At 38.4% G+C, this 23470-nt stretch overlaps 1 protein-coding gene across 4 annotated transcripts in view; it reads right to left on the bottom strand.

Moving 5' to 3' along the window:
• Positions 1-23470, bottom strand: part of ELMOD1 (ELMO domain containing 1) — a 76796-nt gene that overhangs the window by 34929 nt on the left and 18397 nt on the right. For 2 of the 4 annotated variants that reach the window (XM_033204673.1, XM_033204669.1), the window contains exons 2-5: positions 14165-14266; positions 1795-1940; positions 1634-1662; positions 693-790 (exon numbers count right to left, since the gene is read on the bottom strand). In XM_033204673.1, the coding sequence (XP_033060564.1) occupies positions 693-790; positions 1634-1662; positions 1795-1940; positions 14165-14181 (290 nt within the window). In that variant the 5' untranslated portion in view covers positions 14182-14266. Of the gene's footprint in view, positions 1-692; positions 791-1633; positions 1663-1794; positions 1979-6880; positions 7017-14164; positions 14270-23470 lie in introns of those variants that run through there. The other 2 variants (XM_033204671.1, XM_033204672.1) reach the window with 2 other exon arrangements.

Raw genomic sequence — 23470 nt, 5'->3', positions numbered from 1 at the left:
AGTTTGATTATTACCAACTGAAAACCTTCTCTAAATATATCTGCGTTTGGAATTTATTCTACTCAGTGTCTTTAGTGTAAAATTTTACTGAAAAATTGCTGTACCCAGTGGAAAATATGAAGCTAATTTTAAATGTCACGAACATTGCCAAATGCATTTTAATACTTCCAACATGAGAGGAATAAATTAGGAAGTTCTAAAGTCTTCATATAAAAACCATTTCTCCCTCCCACACATGCCTGTCTTCTTGACAAGCAGGTAGAAATGGTCTCCAAGATTCTCAGTCTGTCATAAAGTAATATTCATGAAGGAAGTGAAGGACTATTCTAGATGAAACAGAATCAGCTTAAGCACATTTACAATTTGAACATTTACTGTTAGTGTAAAACACAGGCATCAGATGGAGTGACGGCTGATGAATGGACTCATCTTTCTCTATTGGGGCACCCATCACATTTCTTACATTCATTGCATCTGAGAAGCATAAGCCACAAAGGAAGTACAAAGTTGCTGCCATTTACAAACATGAAAAAGGTACTTTTTTTCTTTATTCTTCATCTGAAAGTCAAAATATGGCAGACGATTATTTTAGGGAGAGAGGGAGGAAAAACAAGAGAGGAGACAGAGAAACACTAAATTTGTGGCCATGTGACTTGTGTTCTGTACTTCTGACATAAGAAACATATTCTTACTGTGGATTTATGTCAGGATCAATTTTTTTCAGTTCCATGATATCTTCTATAGTTTTTTCAATAGCATCAGGGTGAACACTCACAGAAGTCTGCAACAGCTGGAAAACATGTTTCAATCAGTTTTCTTTTCATTAACACCAGAGGCTGAATCAGTATCTACTGGGATATAGGCTTCAAGCGTTCGCTTAAGCTTCTATATGAAGATTTAAGTTAAAAGCAAAAATTGATTTAGTGTACTTGAATTCTAATAAATTTGACGTTTTCACAATGGGGGGGCAGTGCAATTTTCCTGATTACTTTAATCAGGAAAACACATACAATTTTTTTGGTTTTGTTCTTACCATTTTCCTGTTTCAAGCTACCTGTATTGAAATGTAATATTTTCATTTCCTCGCCCAACATAGTTTCTGTTTTAATGGGCATTAGGTTTATGACTAAAGAGTGAGGCACATGGGGGAGATAGTCTTCAGGATGTCAAAATTAATAAGATAAAATTATCAAGAACCTTGAAAAAGAAAACAGATTTCCTTTCTTATGTGGATGCTCCACTATGCTATAAAAGCTAGCGTAGTGGCTTCTTTGATATTATTGAAAAATCTTGAGTATAATGTTAAATGATTTGAATATTGAGGAAATAGTAGGGAGTTATTACTGTTCCTATGTTCAAGGAATATTTATTTTATGATGTGGGAAGAGGTATAAGAAAGGGTTCATTTGATAATGAAGTAATACGTACTTCACAAACCCGCCTAGAAATTCACATACAGTGGCTGTTCTCATGTAAATAGTACAGTGGTTTGTAATGGACAAATGATTATTTCTTCTCATTTGGCAGTTTTCCTAGCCAACGCTATATTTTGGCTCCTTAGAATTTTTACTTCTTAGGATAGAGGTAAGCCTCCAAGTGAAAATAAAAGCTGCTGAAAAATAATTTTACTTACCTTACTTTTAGAATCCCTCAGTGATGTTTCTGTGAATGACAAAAACAGTCATTCAAAGATTATCCTTTACACATGGTTTAGAATTACTTCACTGAAAGATAACAGTGTATCCTCCATCCTACCAACTCTACCTTTTGCTTACTTCTTTGTCTCAGGCTTACCGATTTTCATGGTTCTAGAAGCTCCTGGCTTGGTATTGTAACAGATCCGCTGTAGTTCACATCTTCCAGTTAGCTTCCTCATTACAAATTTCAGGCAGCGCCACAGAAATTTACAGTAAAAATACAGGCATACCTGGATCAACATTCTGTGAAAAACAAAAGACAGCACCCTTCCAATAGAACTCTGGAAGAGAAGAGAAAGCAGCCACCACCAGCAAGAAAAGCAGCCCAGGAGAAAATCGGGGTTAGAAAAATCACCTTATACTTAACATATGTTTCTAGTCCCATGCTACTTTATTTTGCAGTAGCTACACTTACTATGGTTGTAAGAAACTCCAGAATTTTCTATTCTAGTAAATTTGATATTCCAACAAACGGAGGATGAAGCATTAGAATCTTTTCTTTTCCCTCCTTTGCCTAAAAACATCTTGGAAATAAATGAGTGCCTTGAAAACAGAATCCTTTAATACTGCTTGTGTTTTAGGAGTCGCCCCTCCCTTGACGGGGGGGGAAGAACATGCTTTACTCTTTTGCCTCCATGAACAGCCTCTCAGCTTGCCCTTGTCCATTTCCAGCCCCTTTCTAGTGCCCTCCTTACCCTCCACCAAACCCACTGTTTGATTCCTTCCCTTGCTGTCTCCCTCTGCTTTCCCTTAGGCATTGCAGACCTCCTTGAGGACTTGGTTGTGGCCACCTGCCTTTTCTGCCAACCTATCCTAACATTCCCTGACCTTGTCAGAAGCCCTTCTCATCAATTCACTGAACAGGCACCATTGACCTTTGATTTTCCTAGAGGTGACAACTTTCTGTGATTTAAATGTTTCAAAAACTCCTCTTGAGAAGTGTGTTCTTGGCTCTTGCTGAAGAAAGTTTTCTTTACTGTACACCGTACCTCACTCCAGCAATACCTTAACAAATGACGAACTATATTGTCACCAGTCATGTGCTTATTCACACATCTATGATCCATGTAAATCCATCTTTTATGATGACTTTGAATTTTAAAAATATGAGTGCCTACTATTTCATGGTACGGTTCAGAATTTCAAAAATGACTCAAGCTTTAGTGGTAAAGAGGACTTATTATCTGGGAACTTATATATTCAACCTATCTTCTCTTTGTACTGTACATTCCCAGGAGGCAGAATTATTTATATTACTTCCTTTTGGTGTCATTTGGAAAATATTTTTCTTTATTATCAAAAGTTCACTAATTCCTTCCAGTTCTAAAATAAGGTGATGCATGGTCACCCAGATATACTGGAGTAGTTAACTAGTAGCCTCCACAATGTGATCCACCCCTGAAAAAGAATCAAAACCTTGGCTGTGTTCCTTTCCTCAAATTGCTCTGGTTCCAATATCTTCAACAGCCTTGTGTTAAAAATAAAAACTCGAACAATCTGATTTGCACAAAGGCATGGGGTTTATATCTTATAAAGAAACGGAAAGAAACAGTACAAAACAACCAAGCTGCTACACTGAGATAACATAATGGAATATTTTGCAGGCAACAAGATTATGTCCTAGAATATCTAATAACATGAAAATGTCCATGATATGTTTATCAAGTAGAAAAAAGTTAAAAAGAAATATGTATGGGATAATCCGCTTTTCCTTTAAAAAATAAAACAAAAAATTTTAATAGTATCATATAAAGCAGGATATACAACAAAAATGTTAACAGTGGTATTCATTGGTAATAAAATAATCAGTAATTTTTATTTTCTTTTTTAAGAACATTTTTGTAATAAATATGTATTATTTTATTTAAAAAGTGAAAATTATAACTAAAATTATGATACATAAAATGATCACCAAAAGCCATTACAAAAGCGCATATAAAATTTCCATGTATAGTCAGTACAAAGTCAACCAGATTCTGCTGAAAGACAAAAATGGATTTACCATATTGTAAAGCCTAGCATTCAACTGTTCTAGTCAAATATATTCTAAGATTGGTTAGGATTTAGTTTAATAGCTTCCAAAAAAAAAAAAAAAACCACCCCAAACAACAACAACAACAAAACCCAGTAGCCCTAAAAATAAATTTAGTGGGATATTTTAATTAGACAAGTGAGAAGATTTATAAAACCTCAGGGCTGGGCGTGGTGGCTCACGCCTGTAATCCCAGCACTTTGGGAGGCTGAGGTGGGTGGATCACGAGGTCACGAGGTCAAGACCATTCCGGCCAACATGGTAAAACCTCGTCTCTACTAAAAATACAAAAATTAGCTGGGCAGGTGGCGCATGCCTGTAATCCCAGCTACCCAGGAGGCTGAGGCAGGAGAATTGCTTGAACCCAGGAGGTGGAGGTTGCAGTGAGCCCAGATGACGCCACTGCACTCCAGCCTGGAGACAGAGTCTCTGTCTCAAAAACAAACAAACAAACAAACCTCAGCTTGCTCTCTTGGAAAATGTTTTTCATTTTCTAACTACTGGATAACTATGCCAAAAAAAAAAAAAAAATTGAGCAATACCTTGTTAACTGGTCCCCAGCCAAATGGTAATGATATTAATTACTGGGATATATATGTATATACATTCACATATTAATATATACTATTAATTACTAAGTCAAAGATAAAAGCTTTCCCTAAAATCTGTTCCATGTGCAATTTTCAGGGAAGTCTACCCCATCTGTGGGCTTGCAGCTCAACAGAAGCTACCTGTTAAGTCCGTGTGGCAGAACTCTAGCACAAGTGAAACTATGTGATAATCCAGTTCTGTTTGTACTAAATCTTCCTAGAGAAGAGGACCCTTAGGATTGTTCCTGGAGTGTCTCCGTATTCTTCCTGTTTAGGTTCCAAGGCATCAAATAGAGCTTAAATTAAGCTACAAAATGTTTTCCCTGTGACCTCTGTATCAGGTCTACACAAAAAGGAGGCTTGAGACCTAGAAGTGTCATCGTAAGTGGCAGGAAGTGTCCATATATAGAGTTACCTACAGCCCAACTCTAATTTCTCCCTCTGGCCTCCTTGTACATGAGGAAAATGGCTGTGTTACTGTTTTGCATCAAGACAGTATTACATCAAAAGGAAGAAAAGACATCACATTCTGTTTGCTTTTATCTTTTTAAAAAACTTCCTTGACGATGCTCATACTGTCAAAGACATGAAAGCCAGGAGAAATCCACAGTGGGGGTTAGGGATGAAGCATCATTTCTTAGGGTTCACCACTCTGTGAAGTAAATCACATCTCTCTCACATAGTCATAAACAATTTCAAGTATGCACATTTCAATTATGAAATGATATCTATATGCTGCTTGCTCTTTCATAATTCCTAGGCCAACAGGACCTGATAATGCTACTTATTATCCAAGAAATATTCTATTTTCTCCCCTTATTTTTCTGATAGACCAATATGCCCACAAATATTTAATTAAAACCTCAGCTTGCTATGCTAGGTACCATATTTTCTTGCTATGCTAGTTACTATATTTTTTTAATCCAGATCATCAGATCAAATTATGTTTTGACAGGTGTGATTTATTTTGTGTTTAGGTTATAAACCTGGCCCAGGCACATCATGGTCAGAGACGGAAACACCAGGGTGATCCCTTACTCTGGAAACAATATACAACTTGCTTCCTTATAAAAGGATCAACTCCTCAAAACTTCCACTTGAGCAACTCAGGCTGCCATCAAATACTGCCAGGAGCTCACTTCTTAAATTATGTGGACCTATTTAAGCCCCTAAATCACAAAGTTTATGGAAAAAAACTGCTGAGCATCAAAAGCAGAACAATAAAAATGATTAACTATTTTGAGAGAATGTTATATTGGCTTGACATGTTTACCTTTAAAAGGAAGCAATTAAGAAATAGATCTGTAAATGCTCTTGAGCTAATCTGTGGTTGTTTAGGAAATAAAGAAAGAGAGAGAGAGAGAGAGAGAAAGGAAAGAAAGAAAGAAAGAAAGAAAGAAAGAAAGAAAGAAAGAAAGAGAGAGAGAGAAAAGAAAGGAGGGAGGGAGGGAAGGAAGGAAGGAAGGAAGGAAGGAAGGGAAGGAAGGAAGGAAAAAGCGGAAGGGGAAGGGGAAGGGCAGAGGGAAGGGAAGGGAGAGACAAGAGGGAAGGAAAGGACAGGAGGGAGGAACAGGAGGGAGAGAGGAAGGAAGAGAACAAGGAAGGGAGAAAGAAAAGGTGTATCTGTTTCTTGTTTGAGTTTAAGGATTTGGGGATTCATTGTACCCTTTCCTTCTTTTAATTTCATTTGTTTTATGTCCTTTTTTTTTTTTTTTTTTTCCCATGACTGCATGCTTTGGGAGGAGGCATTTCAAATGTACCTGTGAGACAGAACCCACTTACTCTCTCTTGCACCAGCACTAATCTCAACCTCCTGTTTCACACCCTCTTCACCTTCTGAACCCTCTGCTCAGGGGGTTTATGATTCTGCTCCTTTTCCTCCCAGGCTGAATCAGGAAACCAATGAGATTAGTTTTAATTGGGCAATATTCGCTTTTCTTCTTCGTAACGTTAGACTTAGTTTTCTTCATTTTGATAGATTTTTGACTCATTACTAAAAAAATCTGTTAGATTTTGTAGGAACAACAATTAAATCCTCAAGACTACATGGAGAAAATACTGATCACCACCTCCTCTTTCTAACAACTACATGCATAGGCAGCAGTTTTTTGTTTATTTCTGTTTTTTAATCTCAGCTTTTTGATAGTGTTCCAAAAAAGAGTTACTGTAGCTTCCTAAGACAAATGCCTTGCTTCAACACTGGGAGAATCTGATTCAATAATAAGAGCTACTATACATGCTCCATTTCCAATCTTTTCTGTTACTACCTTTTATTAATATGCTGCAGAGTGATGTTTATGGCTGAGTTCACAGCAGTGTTCTTCCATAAAGCAATTATGATCATGTTTATTATTTAACATTCATTCTCTAGTTTGAACCAGAATAGCCACCCAATGTAAATTATTCGAAATGGATCATATCTCTGCTACCAAATAAAAGCAACCTCCTGTCTTGTGGCACTTTGTTAGAGGAATCCATTCAGGAGGGATGGGGCCTCCAAAACAGGAAATGCACCTAAAACCATGTAGCCCTTTGCCTGTGGGGTGAGGGGGTGTGGGTACCTGTAATGCAACACTACTCCATCATCTTAAATTTGTGACTCTGACGTCTTCTTTTGGAACAATAAGAGAAAAGTGGCTTATTTTGAACAGTTTCAATGAATGAGATAATGAAAGTTAATTCTTGCTTGAAGAAATCCTGTAATAAATAAAAAGTACACTATTGTTGATGAAAGATATGTACAAAAATAATCACGGTTCTTGGTTCAAACCACACTTTCCCAAATGAAACACTTTTCATCTAAACGCCATAGAGAAGAGCAAGTGGCTCAATGTCCCCAGCAGTTCATTTAGTTGCTCCGTTGAAGTTCCTAAGCAGGGGCATTGACAATCAGCTGAGAATTAACTTATCAGTAGGTACTCTGCCTAGTAAATGGGACCATCTCTCTAAGAGCTCTCTACTAGGAAGAGAGGCAGCAGAGGACTTGGTACATGAACTGGAAATGTGAAATCACACAAACCAACCATCCGTGGGTCTCTAGGAAAACAAGAGTGTTTCCTTCCTATAGAGCAGGTGAGAGGTTCCAAGATCCCATGCCCAGATAGCGTGGGGCCCTATGGTTTTTTTCCGTTATTCTTTTTCTGAAGAGATCACACTAACTTCCGAACAGTAAAAATGAAGGGGATTGGGGGGTATATATCTATCATGGATCAATGTTATTCAAAACTATACTGCTGTAGCAAAGCGCGCTCTTTTTATAATACATTCCAGGGAAATTGTATCTGAGGCCTTAGAGAGCACTAGCTGATTGTGTAATAATTAAAATAAATAAATTATAGTGTAACCCTTTCCTTTCAAAGAAAAGGAGGTACAGGTTTCTCTTAATGTATTAACGACATCATTATTCAACTAAAATTTTGATGCATAAATATACTTTATAAGATTTATTTCTATTTATTTATTTTTCAAGACACAGTCTTACTCTGTTGCCTAGGCTGAAGCAGTCTTGACCTCTCTGGGCTCAGGTGGTCCTCCTACCTCAGCCTCCCAAGTAGCTGGGACTACAGGTGTGCGCCACCATGTTCGGCTAATTTTTGTATTTTCTATAAAGACAGGGTCTTGCTGTGTTGCCCAAGTTGGTCTTGAACTCATGGGCTCAAGCAATCTGCCCACTTCAGCCTCCCAAAGTGCCGGGATTACAGGCATGAGCCACTGTGCCTGGCTACAAGATTTATTTTTTAAAATCAGGTAATTTTTTACTCTTTGGATAATACTTTTATTGACTTATTTATAAGGAGAAGCAATGAACACATTATAACACATTATACTTTGACATTTTAAAAGTATTTAAATGCAACCTCAAATATAAACTTTTATTGGTAATTATTTTTAAGGCAACCCAAATTAAGTAAATATACAAATAAAGGAAAGTCATCAAAGGTATTACTCATGCTCCATCATCCATTATAGGGTTCAAAATATTCTATAGGGGATAAGAAATAAGCCTGTTATTATTATAAATTTGCTACATAATATAATAGTTAGAGGACATGCTCAGTATTGTAAACAAATTCATTTTGTTAAAGATCTAAAGCAGTTGAAAGAAAGAGATTTGAAATGAGTTGGGGGAAAATGAAAAATGATAATTGAAAGGTATTTCGATTTATTTTATTTATTCCTTCATAGAACCAAACACAAAATGAGACTGACTGTGCAGTACAGAAGAAACGAGAGTGGGAAATATGGCAGTGGAAAAAGTGAACATGAGTCAAGAACTTATTTTCGCAGCAAGCCATATGACCTCCCTGTCCACAAGGAGCTTATAGTCTAGCAAGGAAAAGGACAATAAAAACAAAAAATTGAAAAACAGTGTGATGGTTCTATAAAAGAAAAACACCCAGGGTGTTGGAGAGGCAGAGGAGACAGAGAGAGTACATTCCTCTGAGGTTGGACAGGAAAGCCAACTCCACCATCCCACAAGGACAGCCAGAAACAGCCTGGAAAATCAGCGTGCCTTCCTTGCTTCAGAACAAAAGTGAAAATTCCAGTGACTATGTTCTCACTCATAGGTGGGAACTGAACAATGAGATCACTTGGACACAGGAAGGGGAACATCACACACCGGGGCATGTTGTGGGGTGGGGGGAGGGGGAGGGACAGCATTAGGAGATATACCTAATGTAAATGACAAGTTAACGGGTGTAGCACACCAACACGGCACATGTATACATATGTAACAAACCTGCACATTGTGCATATGTACCCTAGAACATAAAGTTAAAAAAAAAAAATTCCAATGAGTAAATGAATGAAATTCAAACTAACATTTATTGAGTGCCCACGACTTTCGGTTATATTGCTCATGCTCTGTGGGAAGAGCTTAACAAACAGTGAAGTGGCCAAAGAGTTGGCCCTGAAAAGCTGAGAGAAAGCCAAGGGGTGGGAGAGCTGGAATGTACGTGATCCAGCTCCCAGAAGATCTTGGACAACAGCTTGAGGGCAACGGGCAGGCTTTGGGAAGGTCACCTACAGCAGATTGCCTAGAAAAAGATGCAGGTTAACATATTTCAGTGAGAGTGTGGACACAGCTTTTGTTTGTTTTAATGTAGGGAGCAAAATAATTTAAAATATATGTGTGTATATATATGTACGTATTTGTGTGTGTTTATATATACGTATGTGTCATATATAAGCACACATACATGTACAAATATACATGCATACATGTATGTACCATAAAAAAGAGAACACTACAGCTGAAAGTACCAGTCTACAGTGAGAGAGGTATTTGGATGCATAGGCCATAAGCTTTCCCCTTTTTAGGACTTAGCTTCTGTATCTTATAAGCTCAGTCAATGCCTCAAGCAATGCTAATCAAATTCTGGAACAACTACACGTTCCCGCACCTTCTGCTCTTCAAAAACAATGGAAAGTGGGTCATGCTGAATAAAAAGTTTGACTAACTTGTCTGGAAGTCAGACTTGGAGTCTAGTCCCAATTTGCCTCTATGAACTATGCAACTTTGGAGAGGTTACTTTGCTTCTCTGGGTTTCTTCTTTCTCACACATAAGGTGAAGGGATTGGACTAGATTTCTGGTTCTAAGAGAAGGCCAGATGTATTACAAGGGGAAAAGATTTTTTTATCCGATTTTCCTTTCTCTTTGAGGTGCTCTTTAAGTCAGGGTGAAAACGTTGCCATGCTCTGGGCTGCTTTATGCTGTGCTTGCAAAGGTGACCAAGAACTGCTCCTAACTTGATTTTTGCAACTCGTCTTCTACTCACCCCAAACAGGGTCTACATCTAACAAACTTGGACCTAGTGCTTATGGCATCAGTCATGCCTTCTCGGCCTTGTTTATAGCATCCCACATCTTCCATCCTTATTTTAAAATATTAAAATCCTAGTCCTTCCTTTCTCTTAACATTGTCTCAAGGAAGTGTTTCGTGAATATTCCTTCACAAAATGTCTGTAACCTGTCACTGATCGCATTCCTTTATATATCTTAGTTTTGTATGCATACGCCTCAGCTCTTACCAGGTGGTGTGTTACTTTGGAACAGAGACATCTCACATTCGTTTATTTTTGAGATGGAGTTTTGCTCTGGTCGCCCAGGCTGGAGTACAGTGGCGTGATCTCGGCTCATGACAACCTCCGCCTTCCGTGTTCAAGAGATTCTCCTGCCTCAGCACCCCTAGTAGCTAGGATTACAGGCACCTGCCACTATGACCAACCAATTTTTGTAATTTTAGTAGAGACGGGGTTTCATCTTGTTGGCCAGGCTGGTCTTGAACTCCTGACCTCAGGTGATCCGCCTGCCTCAGCCTCCCAAAGTGCCGGGATTACAGGCGTGAGCCACCATGCCTGGCCCTCACATTCATTTTTGAATCACCCACAGTACCTCACAGTGGGCTCACAGTAATGGGGTAGTGTGATACAAACATGAGAAACAGCTTGGAAGTCAGACAGGCCTGCATTCAAACATCTGTGTGCCTTTGTTTAAGTCACTTAACTTTACTAAGCCTCCTTGTCCTCCTTTGTAAAATGGGATATTATGTCTTACTAATTACATTTGCTATGAAGAGAGAATAAAAGTGGCATAAATACTTGCATTATTAGCTACGAATGCACACTAAATGAATTAGTGGACCAAGATATTAATCAAGTATGAATGACTTAAAAATCCAATTTGTAGTTATTTTTGCTGATTGTAAGCCTTTATTTACCTAATCATACTAGAAAAATAGTTTTTTCCCTCGATTGCCTCAAAGCTGGGACATGGGATAAGTCTGCTGTATTGCTCAGTTCCTCCCACAGAGGTTTGAGCTTGGCAGATATTTTCCTTTCCTCTTTTCTGCTGGAAGAAGGAAAATATGAGGTGAGATCCAGGGCCAAGAAACAGATTCTGAGACTGGAACAGTTGGAAGCAATGATTTATATGGGTGACTTTAAAATTTTCCTTTATTATTGTCCAAAATTAATCATGTTCTGATAACTTTAAAAAAATATAACCTCAATAACTAAATCCCAATGAGGCAAAAGATCTTCAGCACAAGTCTTCAGACTTCTCTGTTATACACATTAACTGAATTAAAGTTAGTAAAATATATTACAAAAATGAAACCCTAAGCTTTTGTTCTAGCTGGGACTTAAAAAATGTTCCTTCTTTTTCTGATCACATGCAGGTATGTTTTGTTATCCATGTTATTCCACGTTTTCTTTTTCTTTTCTTTTTTTTTGTTTTTGTTTTTGAGAGGGAGTTTCACTCTCTCTCCAGGCTGGAATGCAATGGCGCGATGTTTGCCCACTGCAACTTCCGCCTCCCTGGTTCAAGTGATTCTCTACACCCAGGTAATTTCTGTATTTTTAGTAGAGACGGTTTCACTATGTTGGCCAGGATGGTCTTGATCTCTTGACCTTGTGATCCACCTGCCTAGGCCTCTCAAAATGCTGGGATTACAGGCATGAGCCACCACGCCCAGCTTCATGTTTTCTTTTCATGCACATCATGGCTAAAGTCAGATTGGATGATTTTGGGGATACATATCCAATATCCCATTTCTATCCTCAATTTAAAATACACACTTTAGCCGGGTGTACTACTCAAATAGCATTTACTCCTTATATTTCATGTAATTTTTGACATAGATTGAATATTTTCTCTATTCCTTTATGCTCTGAATATATTTATACCATTAATATATCTGATGGTAACAATTGGGTATCATGTATCTTAAATGTGGATCAAAATCCATTTTTTCCCACAACCTGGTTTCTCTAAGGTTAACCTAATTTCTTCTGGGACTATGTATGGAGCATTTCATTCTAGAGCATCATCTCAGAAGTTGACAGATTAATCACTGCGTGGGCTTTTAAACAATGCTGAATTCTTCCCAGTGAAAATCAGCTCCTCATTCTCCATAATACATTTGCTGAGCTCAGGAATTAACACCTGATTCATTCAGGCTTTGCTTACATAACTTTCTCTTTGGTTCAAATGAAAAGATCGCCAAAATCGTCCAACATCTGTGGAAATGGACTACCGAAAATAAATCAACTAAAGAAAGGAAATGATCAAGTTTCCTCTTATTATTTCAAAACCAATGGTCAATGAAAATCCTCAAGTTTCTGTTCTGTTATCCTAGCTTTAGTTTCACATAGATAATCAATGTCATATAATATTTATAAAATATACACTCCAAGTTACATGAAAAAAATGTTTATAAGAACATGTAACTAATAGGGATGTGTTGGTTCTGTAACCCTTGGTGCTAGTCTATGCAAAATTAGATTTTCACTGTACCAGTTCCAAATCATACACAAATTAATTTAAAAATATACTTTCTACTAAACATGTTGCACCTATTCAGTTTAACAATAAAACTAACAGAACCAAAGGCTACTAGTTTTCCTAAAATGACTGGTTTTGAGGTGGCTCAAGTTTTTCTAAAACAAATGAGACATTGAGGAAGAAACTGAGTAGTGCAAGGCTTGGCAACCTTACACCATCATCACCAGTTTTACAAAGGAAGCTCCTAAATTCTAAGCTTCATCTCACACTAAAGCTTTCTGTTAACACGATTCCACAGCTGAAAGACACTATGTTTACATTCAGGAGGTGTGCACAAATGCCAAATTTTCATGAATATAGAGATAGGTCAGTTAATTACCATGACAACCAAGAACATATTAGGTCAAATACTTGGCTGGCAAATGTCCTCGTGATTTTCAAATACTATATTTTTACACAACTGAGATCAATACTATTCTGTACAATGAAACAAATGCTGATGCCTGTAAATTGTTTCACAGTAACCTCCTGAGAGGTTTTCACAATTGTAAGATCCAGTAAACTACCAGTAGCTGCATCAAAACCCAGTAAATCCCACACAAGCTGATCTGGGTGCTCCAGAAACAACAATGGAACCAAAACCACTGGGGGCGGGGCGGGGGGGGGGGGGGGATCTTAAATTATGGCCATTGAAGGAGTCAAATCATTTCTTAAAAGATGCAAGTCTATTAATTTGCTTAGAAAAAACAAGCCTGAGCGAAAGACAAGAACATGTAACAGAGGAAGGTCACCATCTTGAGGAAAAGAAGCCCGATCTTCTGGAAAGTGGGTTGTATTTTCTCACATTCAGTACCTAAGTTTATTTTGCCATATTTTAATACTATGCAAAATGTATCTGGGAATTCCATTAATAGACAACTGAATGGCAGTCAATATTCTTGAAAATAATTATAACTTTAGGTCCAGCCAAATGGTTTTCAAAACTAAAAAAGATCACCCCAAACATACCAATGTATGGCAAACTCTGTCCAGCACAGTCTTCAGGGAACCAACCATTGATACAAATTTCAGAGCCATGACTGAGGTAAGAAGGGTGGAAGCTTAGAACATATAGTTTCACCCCCACGAAATTTTTAAATGCCCGTGTGGATTGGCCAGCCACCCAAAATCTAAATTAAAGGATATTTAAAAGGACACTTATTTCCAGAAAATGATTTTGCACAAATTGTATCAAGTGGTTCATTGACAGTTATTTCCTTAAACCTTTCAGGCCAGCGGTGTACCATTGTGCAGAAACACAGGGCTGTCTCAAGTGCCCAAGCTTTTGTGCCCACACTCTCTCACTATCTACAAGTGCTCCGTCTTGTCATCAACACGTATATAGAGTTAGCAGAGGAATTTTGTGGCCAAGTTATTCTTGACAAAAATGCAATGCTATTTCACAGAATTTTAGGAGACCTGGTCACAGGATCACAAACGATGACTGGTAATACTACCCTAACCAGTGAGGAGGCTTCTCCACTGCAGAGGGCCCGGCCAGGGAACTGCAAACACATACCTCAGGAAGTGCTTCATGGTGCCCGTGTTGACAGTCCAGATGCTATACGAACTGTCCTCAAGTAATTGCTTCCAAATTTGCCTTTGTCAAAGTAGGTGTCAACTGTGGGAAGAAATTAGATATTAGGTATATTTACTAATAAGGCTGGAAGCTGCAAACCAAAAATTTCTGCTTACTGAGGTAAGCAGGTAACATGCCAGCCACCCAGAACATTATCAGTGGAACTGTCCACAGAGCAATGCAATTCAATGGATGGAGATTACAGTTATAGACTTTCACTTTATAATTATATTAATACAATTAGCCTTTCATTTTAAGTCACTTGCTGGAAAAATTATGAATTTCATGAGCAATCTCTGCAATATTAAGCTTTTCCTTTATTTTGGGTATTGTTCCTATAGCTTTAGGAATAGTATTCATAAGAAAAATAAAAATGAAGAACAATAAAATTAACTATCTGGATTTCCAGATATCCAATAGTCCAAAATCTGGCGGCCCCAACTTTGTAGAAGTACAACTCAAAAAAAACTGGAACTAACTAACTTTAAGATAAAAGATAACTGTTAAAGAGCTCAAGCTCAAGAATAACTTAAAGAGCAAGATACTACAAAGAAATGAATGATGCCCCAGGCCGTTGTCTTTTGGCACGGTGAACAGAGCAGTGAGATTTGATATTTGCATGGCACTTTTCAGTTTATGATTTACTTTCACAAAGTGTACATCAGGTTATCAGCCTTCTTCCGTTTGATAAAGAAGACACTAGGAGCAGCCTACAAAGCAGCAAGTTAGGATGAGAGGGGATAAAACAGACTATAGAAGAGAGAGTGTCTGCAAGTGGAGAGAAGTTATCTCATGAGAAAAGAGACAAATGGAACATCCACTGCAGCAGCAATGCAAGGAAACGAATCTACATTCGAAAAAGAGCTGCAGGCAGAGACACATTGCCAACTAGAACAGCCCAGAGTGTGGGAACTCATACTTAGCTCGAATAAAAGCTGGTCTCTTATTTAACACATTTATTTCTGTAAATATTCCATACATGCTTGAAAAAACTGTCTATACACCAATTTAAGACTGTGGTTGCTTTTGGGAAGAGAGGTGGGGTTTAGGATTGGAAGGAGAAAAAACGATCTTCTCAATTTTGTGTGTTTTATTTCTTAAAATATATCTGAGGCGAAATAAAAGGAAAAATAACATTTATTCATTTTGAGTGGTGGGAACATATATTATCCTTTGTACTTTTGTGGCTTTTATAAATGAATCCAAATTTTAATTTAATTTGGTTTGTTCCCACCAATACTCAGATCATAGTTTCTAATACATGCAACAATAAAAGCATCTAGGGGACATTAGGGAAATGGTTGATTCTAAAGCTGGGCCAGGGCAAGGTGAACCCGAAGCATCTTGTAGCACAAGAAAGTCAAGAAGTGCTCAAGGTAAACAAAATAGGCGTGTGTCAAATAAACACAACAGCCAACTGAAAGAACTCCCAGTGGTCAAATAATTGATGTAGCTACTCTGCCCTCAAGTAAGTTGAGCAGGCCAGGTGCCCTGGCTCATGCCTGTAATCCTAGCACTTTGGGAAACAGAGGTGGGCAGATCACTTGAGGTCAGGAGTTCGAGACCAGCCTGGCCAACATGGAGAAACCTCATCTCTACTAAAAATACAAACATTAGCTGGGTGTGGTAGTGCATGCCTGTAGTCCCAGTTACTCGGGAGGCTGAGGCAGGTGAATCACTTGAACTGGGAGGTGGAGTTTACAGTGACTTGAGATGTGCCACTGCACTCCAGTCTGGGTGAAGGAGTGAGACTCTGTCTCAAAAACAAACAAAACAAAAACCCTCCCTATCCCTTAAATATCAACTGGACATATGGTTTTCTGAATACAGTGTGGAAAGGGAAAAAAAGAATAACTACAGTAGGGCTGGGAGCAGTGGCTCATGCCTGTAATCTTAGCACTTTGGAAGGTGGAGGCAGGCAGATCACTTGAGGCCAGCAGTTTGAGACCACCCTGGTCAACATGGTAAAACCCCATCTCTACTAAAAATACAAAAATTAGCCGGGTGTGGTGGTGGGCACCTGTAATCCCAGCTACTTGGGAGGCTGAGGCAGGAGAATTGCTTGAACCTGGGAGGCGGAGGTTGCAGTGAGCCGAGATGGCACCACTGCACTCCAGCCTGGGTGACAAAGTGAGACTCTGTCTCAAAAAAAAAGGAAAGAAAGAGAAGAAAAACCTGACACACACTGCCTCAGCCAGGTGAACAAGGCTAAGATCACCAGTGATAAGTCATGGTGATAGCATGTAACCTTGACCTGATATGACGAAAATGGCACTTTACCCCCCGAAACCTATAACCCCAGTCTAATCATGAGAAGAACATTCAACAAACCCCAATTCAAGGGCATGGCACAAAATATCTAATCAGTACCCCTCAAAACTCTCAAAAGCTTAAAAAACAAGGAAAGTCTGAGAAACCGTCATAGCCAAGAGGTGCAGGCCAAAGGAGCTATGACCATTACACGTCATGTGGTATCCTGATTGGATCCTGGAATAGAAAAAAGGACATCAGGTAAAAACTAAGAAAAAGTGAATGAAGCAAGAACTTTAGTTAATAATATGGTATCAGTATTGGTCCATTCGTTGTGACAAATGTATCAGATTCATGTAAGATGCTGACAACAGGGGAAAGTATAGGGGAACTCTCTGTACTATCTTTGTAACTTTTCTGTCAATCTAAAACTGTTTTTAAAATAAAAAGTTTATAAAAGATGTTAATGCCTGCTATGCTCTAGACATAGTGAGGTACTAGGGATACTACAGGGTAAACAAAAGGGGCATGGCTCTACCCTGTAGATGCAACAATCTTTGGGGAGGAGAGGAGAGAAGATGACACAAAGAAACAAACAGGGACTCAAACACAGTATTACAAGTGGAAATAGGTGCTGTGGCAGTGAGTAGGAGAGATGCTTAGCCTAGATGTAGGGGTTGAGGGTTCTCCAGATAGCACATGCCAAGCCCTAAAGGCAAAAGAATGCACAATATCTATAAGAGATAAAGTTCCAATATGACTTAGTGTGGTGCTCAGTGAGAGGGATGGGAAAAATAGTGATGGCAAGATATGGAAAAGCAAGTAGGGTCAGATCAAGAAGGCTTAGTAAGTAACGCTGAAGTTTGAACCTTATCTCAAGAGCAATAAGGAACCATTGAAAGTGTTCAAGCTGAGATGTGACAAGATCAGATCTCTAGTTTAAAAAATATACTCTGGGCCAGGCATGGTGGTTCATGCCTGTAATCCCAGCATTTTGGGAGGCCGAGGCAGGTGGATCACGAGGTCAGGAGATCGAGACCATCCTGGCCAACATGGTGAAACCACATCTCTACTAAAAATACAAAAATTAGCCAAGCGTGGTGGTGTGCGCCTGTAGCCCCAGCAACTCAGGAGGCTGAGGCAGGAGAATTGCTTGAACCCAGGAGGCGGAGGTTGCAGTGAGCCGAGATCGTATCATTGCACTCCAGCCTGGGAGACAGAGACTCCGACTCAAAACAAAACAAAACAAAACAAAATACTCTGACTGTAATATGAAGAATAAATTGTAATATGAGGAATAAATCCTATACCTAAAATTATAGGCATAGGATACCATCTACAAACTTGTTGCAATAACCCAGGCAAAGGTAATAATGGCAGGATAAGGCAATGGACAGACAGAGGTGTGAAAGATATTAGAGACAGTTAAAAGGTAGACTTGATAGGACCTTTGTTAATTGATTGATTGGGGGGATGGTTGGTAAAGGAAAAGGGGCAGTTGAACATTATGCCCATGTTTGTGGCCAGCAACTGGATAGACAGCAGAATTATTCATTAAGATATGATATTTTGGAGAAGCATATTTGGGGATTTGGGTGTACAAAAGGTCTTTGGAACATTTTTAGTTTTCAGGACAAAGTGGTAGAGTAAAGATTCATGGATCTGAAGGTCAGGAAGACAGGTTGGAAACAAAGATTTGGGCTTTCTCAGCATGTAGATGGTAATTCAAACCATAGTTCAGAAGGAATTACTAAATAAGTAGCATATACGACACTTGTTCATAACAAAAGCTCTTTGTCATTAGAATACGATTGAAAAAGAATTCTCATGCAACTAAGGTAGTAAAGAATGGATTGCATTTTAAAAATAGTTTTTCTAAATTTTTAAGAAGTCTGTACCCTTAAGTGGTTTGATTTCAGTTAGCTATAAAATTGGTTTACCTAAAAAAAAATTTATTTCTTAATGATGTGAGATAAGTGAAATAATACTTCAACTCCCCACTCTTTGCATAATAGTTCTTAAATTTATCCCTTGTAAAAACTTCTTGAATGCTTATGTGTCCAACATTGTGCTGAGTAATGCAGCACAGTTTAATACAGTAAAAGAGCCTTACAATTAAGAGGAAATTTGGCAAATATGGCAGGGAGTGTGCACGGTGGTTAAGAGCACAAGTTTTGGAGACAAAGTTCTGGTCTGGGATCTACCACTAGCCAAGCGGCAGCCTTAGACAAGTTGCTTGACCTCTCTAGGATTAAATGGGGTAAGTAATTAAATGAGCTTGTAGGATTGTTCTAAGGATTAAATGAACCAAAGCATGTAAGGCACTCAGCCTAGTTACAGGTATTTAATATATATTCAGTGAGTAGCATTTATTATTAGTATTATTATTTTGTCATTCTTACTGTGTTCTCCTCTAAAGTAAAAGATCATTTTGTCAAGTGAAGAATCACTTAGGAGAACAGTTAAAATAAATTCTCGCAAGTTGATGTGACCTGAACTGGGATGATGACTGTTGGGAGAGACAGAATTGAACAGAAGTAAAAAATATTTAGATGGTAGAATCAATTGGACCTACTGATTGAATGAGAAAAGTGAAGGGAAGGAAAATAACCATTAGTTCTAATTGTCTGTCCCCCAAACAGGAAACAAAGATAACAATTAGATCTCATTATCTGTCCCCCAAAGAGGAAACACTAAAAATGGCTTTGGGTGGCAGAAGAAGCCTGTGCAAATGCTATTTAACTCATTATTCACAGGATATTCATTAAATAATTATGCTAAATGTTTTATATAGAAAACAAAAACTTACTGTTCATTTTTAAAGTCAAATAGCTTTGTTTTAAAGGAGACCCACTTGTTAATGGTCTATTTACTGTTAATGAGACAATCTGTGTTTAGCAAATCATGGCTGTGTGTGTGATATTCTGAGCCCACAATTGATAAGAAACGCCCTTCGAATTATTTTTCCATCAGTGGTACTGAGTTCATCTATTACTTTCTACTAAGCCTCCACTATAGCCAAACCAGCATTTCTCAAGTGGTTCAGTAGGACCTAAGTATGGGGAGAATTTTTTCAAAATAATTTCAACTTTTATTTTAAATTCAGGGAGTTTATTTGCAAGTTTGTTATATGTGTATGTTGCGTGATGCTGAGGTTTAGGTACAATCAATCCTGTCACCCAGGTAGTGAGCATAGTAGCCAATAGTTTTTCAACCTTTGCTCCCCTCCTCCCTCCCAACTCTAGTAGTCCCCAGTGTCTATTGTTGCCATCTTTATGTCTGTAAGTACCCAGTGTTTAGCTCCCAACTATAAGTCAGAACATCTGGTATTTTGTTTTCTGTTTGTGTGTTAATTTGCTTAGGATAATGGCATCCAGCTACATCCATGTTGTTTCAAAGGACATGATTTCATTCCATTTTATGGCTATGTAGTATTCTACCGTATATACATAACACATATTCTTTATCCAGTTCCCTGTTAATGGGCACCTTGGTTGATCCCATGTCTTTGTTATTGTGAACAGTGCTGTGATGAACACATGCATGTGTGTTTTTAGTCAAATGATTTATTTTCTTTTGGATATATACCCAACAGTGGGATTGCTGGGTCAAATGGTAGATCGTTTTAAGGTCTTTGAGATATTGCCAAACTGCTTTCCACAGGGGCTGAACTAATGTACTTTCCCACCAGCAGTGTATAACATTCCCTTTTCTCCTAGCCTTGCCAGCATCTGCTGTTTTTGGACTTCTTAATAATAGCCATTCTTGTTAATGTGAGATGGTATCTCACTGTGGTTTTGATTTGCATTTTCTTCATGTCTGTTGGCTGCTTGTATGTCTTCTGTTGAGAAGTATCTGTTCATGTCTTTTGCTCACTTTTCTTTCTTTTTTTTTTTTTTTTTTTGAGATGGAATCTTGCTCCATTGCCCAGGCTGGAGTGCAGTGGCTTGATCTCCGCTCACTGCAAGCTCCGCCTCCTGGGTTCACGTCATTCTCCTGCCTAAGCCTCCCAAGTAGCTGGGACTACAGGTGCCCGCCACCACGCCCGGCTATTTTTTTAAAAATATTTTTAGTAGAGATGGGGTTTCACTGTTTAGCCAGGATGGTCTCGATCTCCTGACCTTGTGATCTGTCCACCTCGGCCTCCCAAAGTGCTGGGAATACAGGTGTGAGCCACTGCTCCTGGCCTTGCCCACTTTTTAACGAGGTGATTTGGTTTTTGGATGTTGAATTGTTTAAGTGCCTTATAGACTCTGGGTTTAGACCCTTGTCAGATGCATAGTTCGTGACTATTTTCTCCCATTCTGTCTGTTGTCTGTTTACTTTGTCAATAATTTCTTTTGCCATGCAGAAGTTCTTTACTTTAATTAAGTCTGGTTTTAGACCCTTGTCAGATGCATAGTTTGTGAATATTTTCTCCCATTCTGTCAGTTGTCTGTTTACTCTGTTGATAGTTTCTTTTGCTGTGTAGAAGCTCTTGAGTTTAAGTCACACATATCGATTTTTGTTTTTTGTTGCAATTGCTTTTGAAGAGTTAGTCATAAATTCTTTCCCAAGGCTGATATCCAGAATGGTGTTCCCTAGGTTTTCTTGTTTGTTTTTTTGTTTTGGATTCTTATAGTTTGAGGTTTAACATTTAAATCTTTAATCCATCTTGAGTTAATTTTTGTAGATAGTGACAGGTTGGGTTCCAATTCCATTCTTCTGCATATGGCTAGCATGCTATCCCAGCATCATTTATGGAATAGGGAGCCCTTTCAGGATAGGGAGAATTTAAGTTCACTCTTCATCTGCATAGAGTTCTAACAATGAGGCGGCCATGATACACTTCTCCTGTGTTTTTATACATCAGCCTATTGACTTTAATACAGTTACATGTAAGCTTGGTAAGCTTGGTTTATATCTGTTTAATTGGTTATATCTGTTTAATTGAAAAATACAGATATTTATTTATTTATTTAGACAGGGTCTCACCCTGTCACCCAGGCTGGAGTGCAGTGGCCCGATCTTGGCTCACGGCAACTTCCACTTCCTGGGTTCAAGCAATTCTTGTGTCTCAGCCTCCTGAGTAGCTTGGATTACAGGCGTACACCACCACATACAGCTAATTTTTGTATTTTTAGTACAGACGGGGTTTTGACATGTTGGCCAGGCTGGTCTCAAACTCCTGGCCTCAAGTGATCTGCCCACCTTGGCCTCCCAAAGTACTGTGATCACTTTACCACCAGGCCTGGCCCAGATATTGACATTTTGTTTGTTTAATTCAGCTTTACTCAGTTATTAGTTACATATAGAAAAATTCACCCTTTTTGTTCATACAGAAACTTTAATGCCACCTGTTTCACAAAAATCAAGATGAACATAAAAATCACTCTCTGTGCTATACCTTCTCAAAGACTTCCTCTCTAGAGGTGTTTTTCACCTAAGGGGGACATTAGAATTACCTGCTCTGTGTTACTAATAAATCGCTAATATTGTTCCAAAATGATCTGTTTCATGTCTCTTTCCGCTCTGGACTGTATGCTTTTCTAGGACACCCATGGATGGGTATATTGCCCGACACACTGCTTGCTTAATATATACTTGTCAAAATGAACTTTGTACTCTTTTAGAAAAGTAGTTTTTTTTAAACCAGCATTATTCAATCACAGTACTAATAAAACAAACTGAAAATCTCCCAACTGGAAGAAAACAAATCTGTAGATTTATTTTTAACTAAAATAAAGAATATGATTATAATCCTGGGTTCACTAACGTGTTCCCCTGATCTGTGGTAATTTCTCTCAGTGTGTACAGGGACATTGCCCTGAACTCATCCAAAGGGAAGGATCAAATGATTGTGCTTTTCATATCAAACGCCCCTAGAGATCAGTTGACACTTCAGTGCTATGCTATGAGGTTATCTGCCTCTTGTCTTTTTTTTTTTCCAGCTGGGAGAAAAGGGGCAGTAATGAGTGTGGTCTGCTACTTCTGAAAACTCATCCTCTCACCTGGCATCAAGAAACCTGCCTTGCTTCCTTTGAGCAAGAAGCCCCCTGAGGCTCTTTGTAAAGTGCTACGGGGTAACCCTAACTCTTAGAAGTCGATCTCTCTATTAAGCACCCCAGGGAATGAATTAGAGACTCAACTAGAAGGGATGGAACTCCTTTCTTTAAAATCTTGAAATCCCTACATGAGATAAAGAAAGGTACTTTCTGTGTAGCCCTTCACATTCTAAGTTTATCCCCTGTAACAACCAAAAGACTTGTGGACTCATACTGTTTATACATAAATAAAAGGTAATCTACAAAGTAAATACTATTTCATTTTAATCTTCCTAATTTGAGATTACCCTAGTTTAATAAAAAGTTGTAGAGAGCACATTTATAAACAAAATTTAATTTTAAAAATTACTTCTTAGCTTAGTTTTGTAAAATTAATAATAATAGCTAATAGTCACAAAGTGCTTATTACGTGCCAGGCAATATGCTATAAGCTTTACTCACATTAACTCACTTAATCTTAACTGTCATCTTATGAAGTGAATAATAACAATTATCTCCATTTTGCAGCTGAAGAAATTGAAACGCAGAGAGGGTAAGGAAACTTCCAAGGTGACACAGCTAGGATGTGGCGCAGACTCAAACCCTTTCAGCTTGGCTCCCGAGGTAGTGCTATTAACCACTTTCCCATGCTGCCTCTGGAAACCAAAGGTAAACTTCTGGACTGACATGAGAATGAAGAGAATACATAATATATTCATTTCAAACTAAACTGCAAAGCTGGGGATAATCAAAGCCAGGATGTACATACGCATCTGAATAACAGTGTTCCTCTGGGAGCTACCCGCAGGACTCCCAAATAAAAACAGTTACCCTGCCACTGAAAACTAACCTCTCCCTTTCCTGGAGCAAATGTATTACAGATCTAAAGTTTCTAAACCAGAAAATTTTATGGGAAGAAATTATGCAACGGAGCAAAAATACATGAGTTTTATTTTATTCTTTATTGAGGCTA

The sequence above is a fragment of the Trachypithecus francoisi genome, unplaced genomic scaffold (assembly GCF_009764315.1).
Source record: "Trachypithecus francoisi isolate TF-2019V2 unplaced genomic scaffold, Tfra_2.0 Lachesis_group8, whole genome shotgun sequence".
In the NCBI taxonomy this organism is placed as follows: Eukaryota; Metazoa; Chordata; class Mammalia; order Primates; family Cercopithecidae; genus Trachypithecus; species Trachypithecus francoisi.
This window is presented reverse-complemented; position numbering and strand designations above follow the sequence as displayed.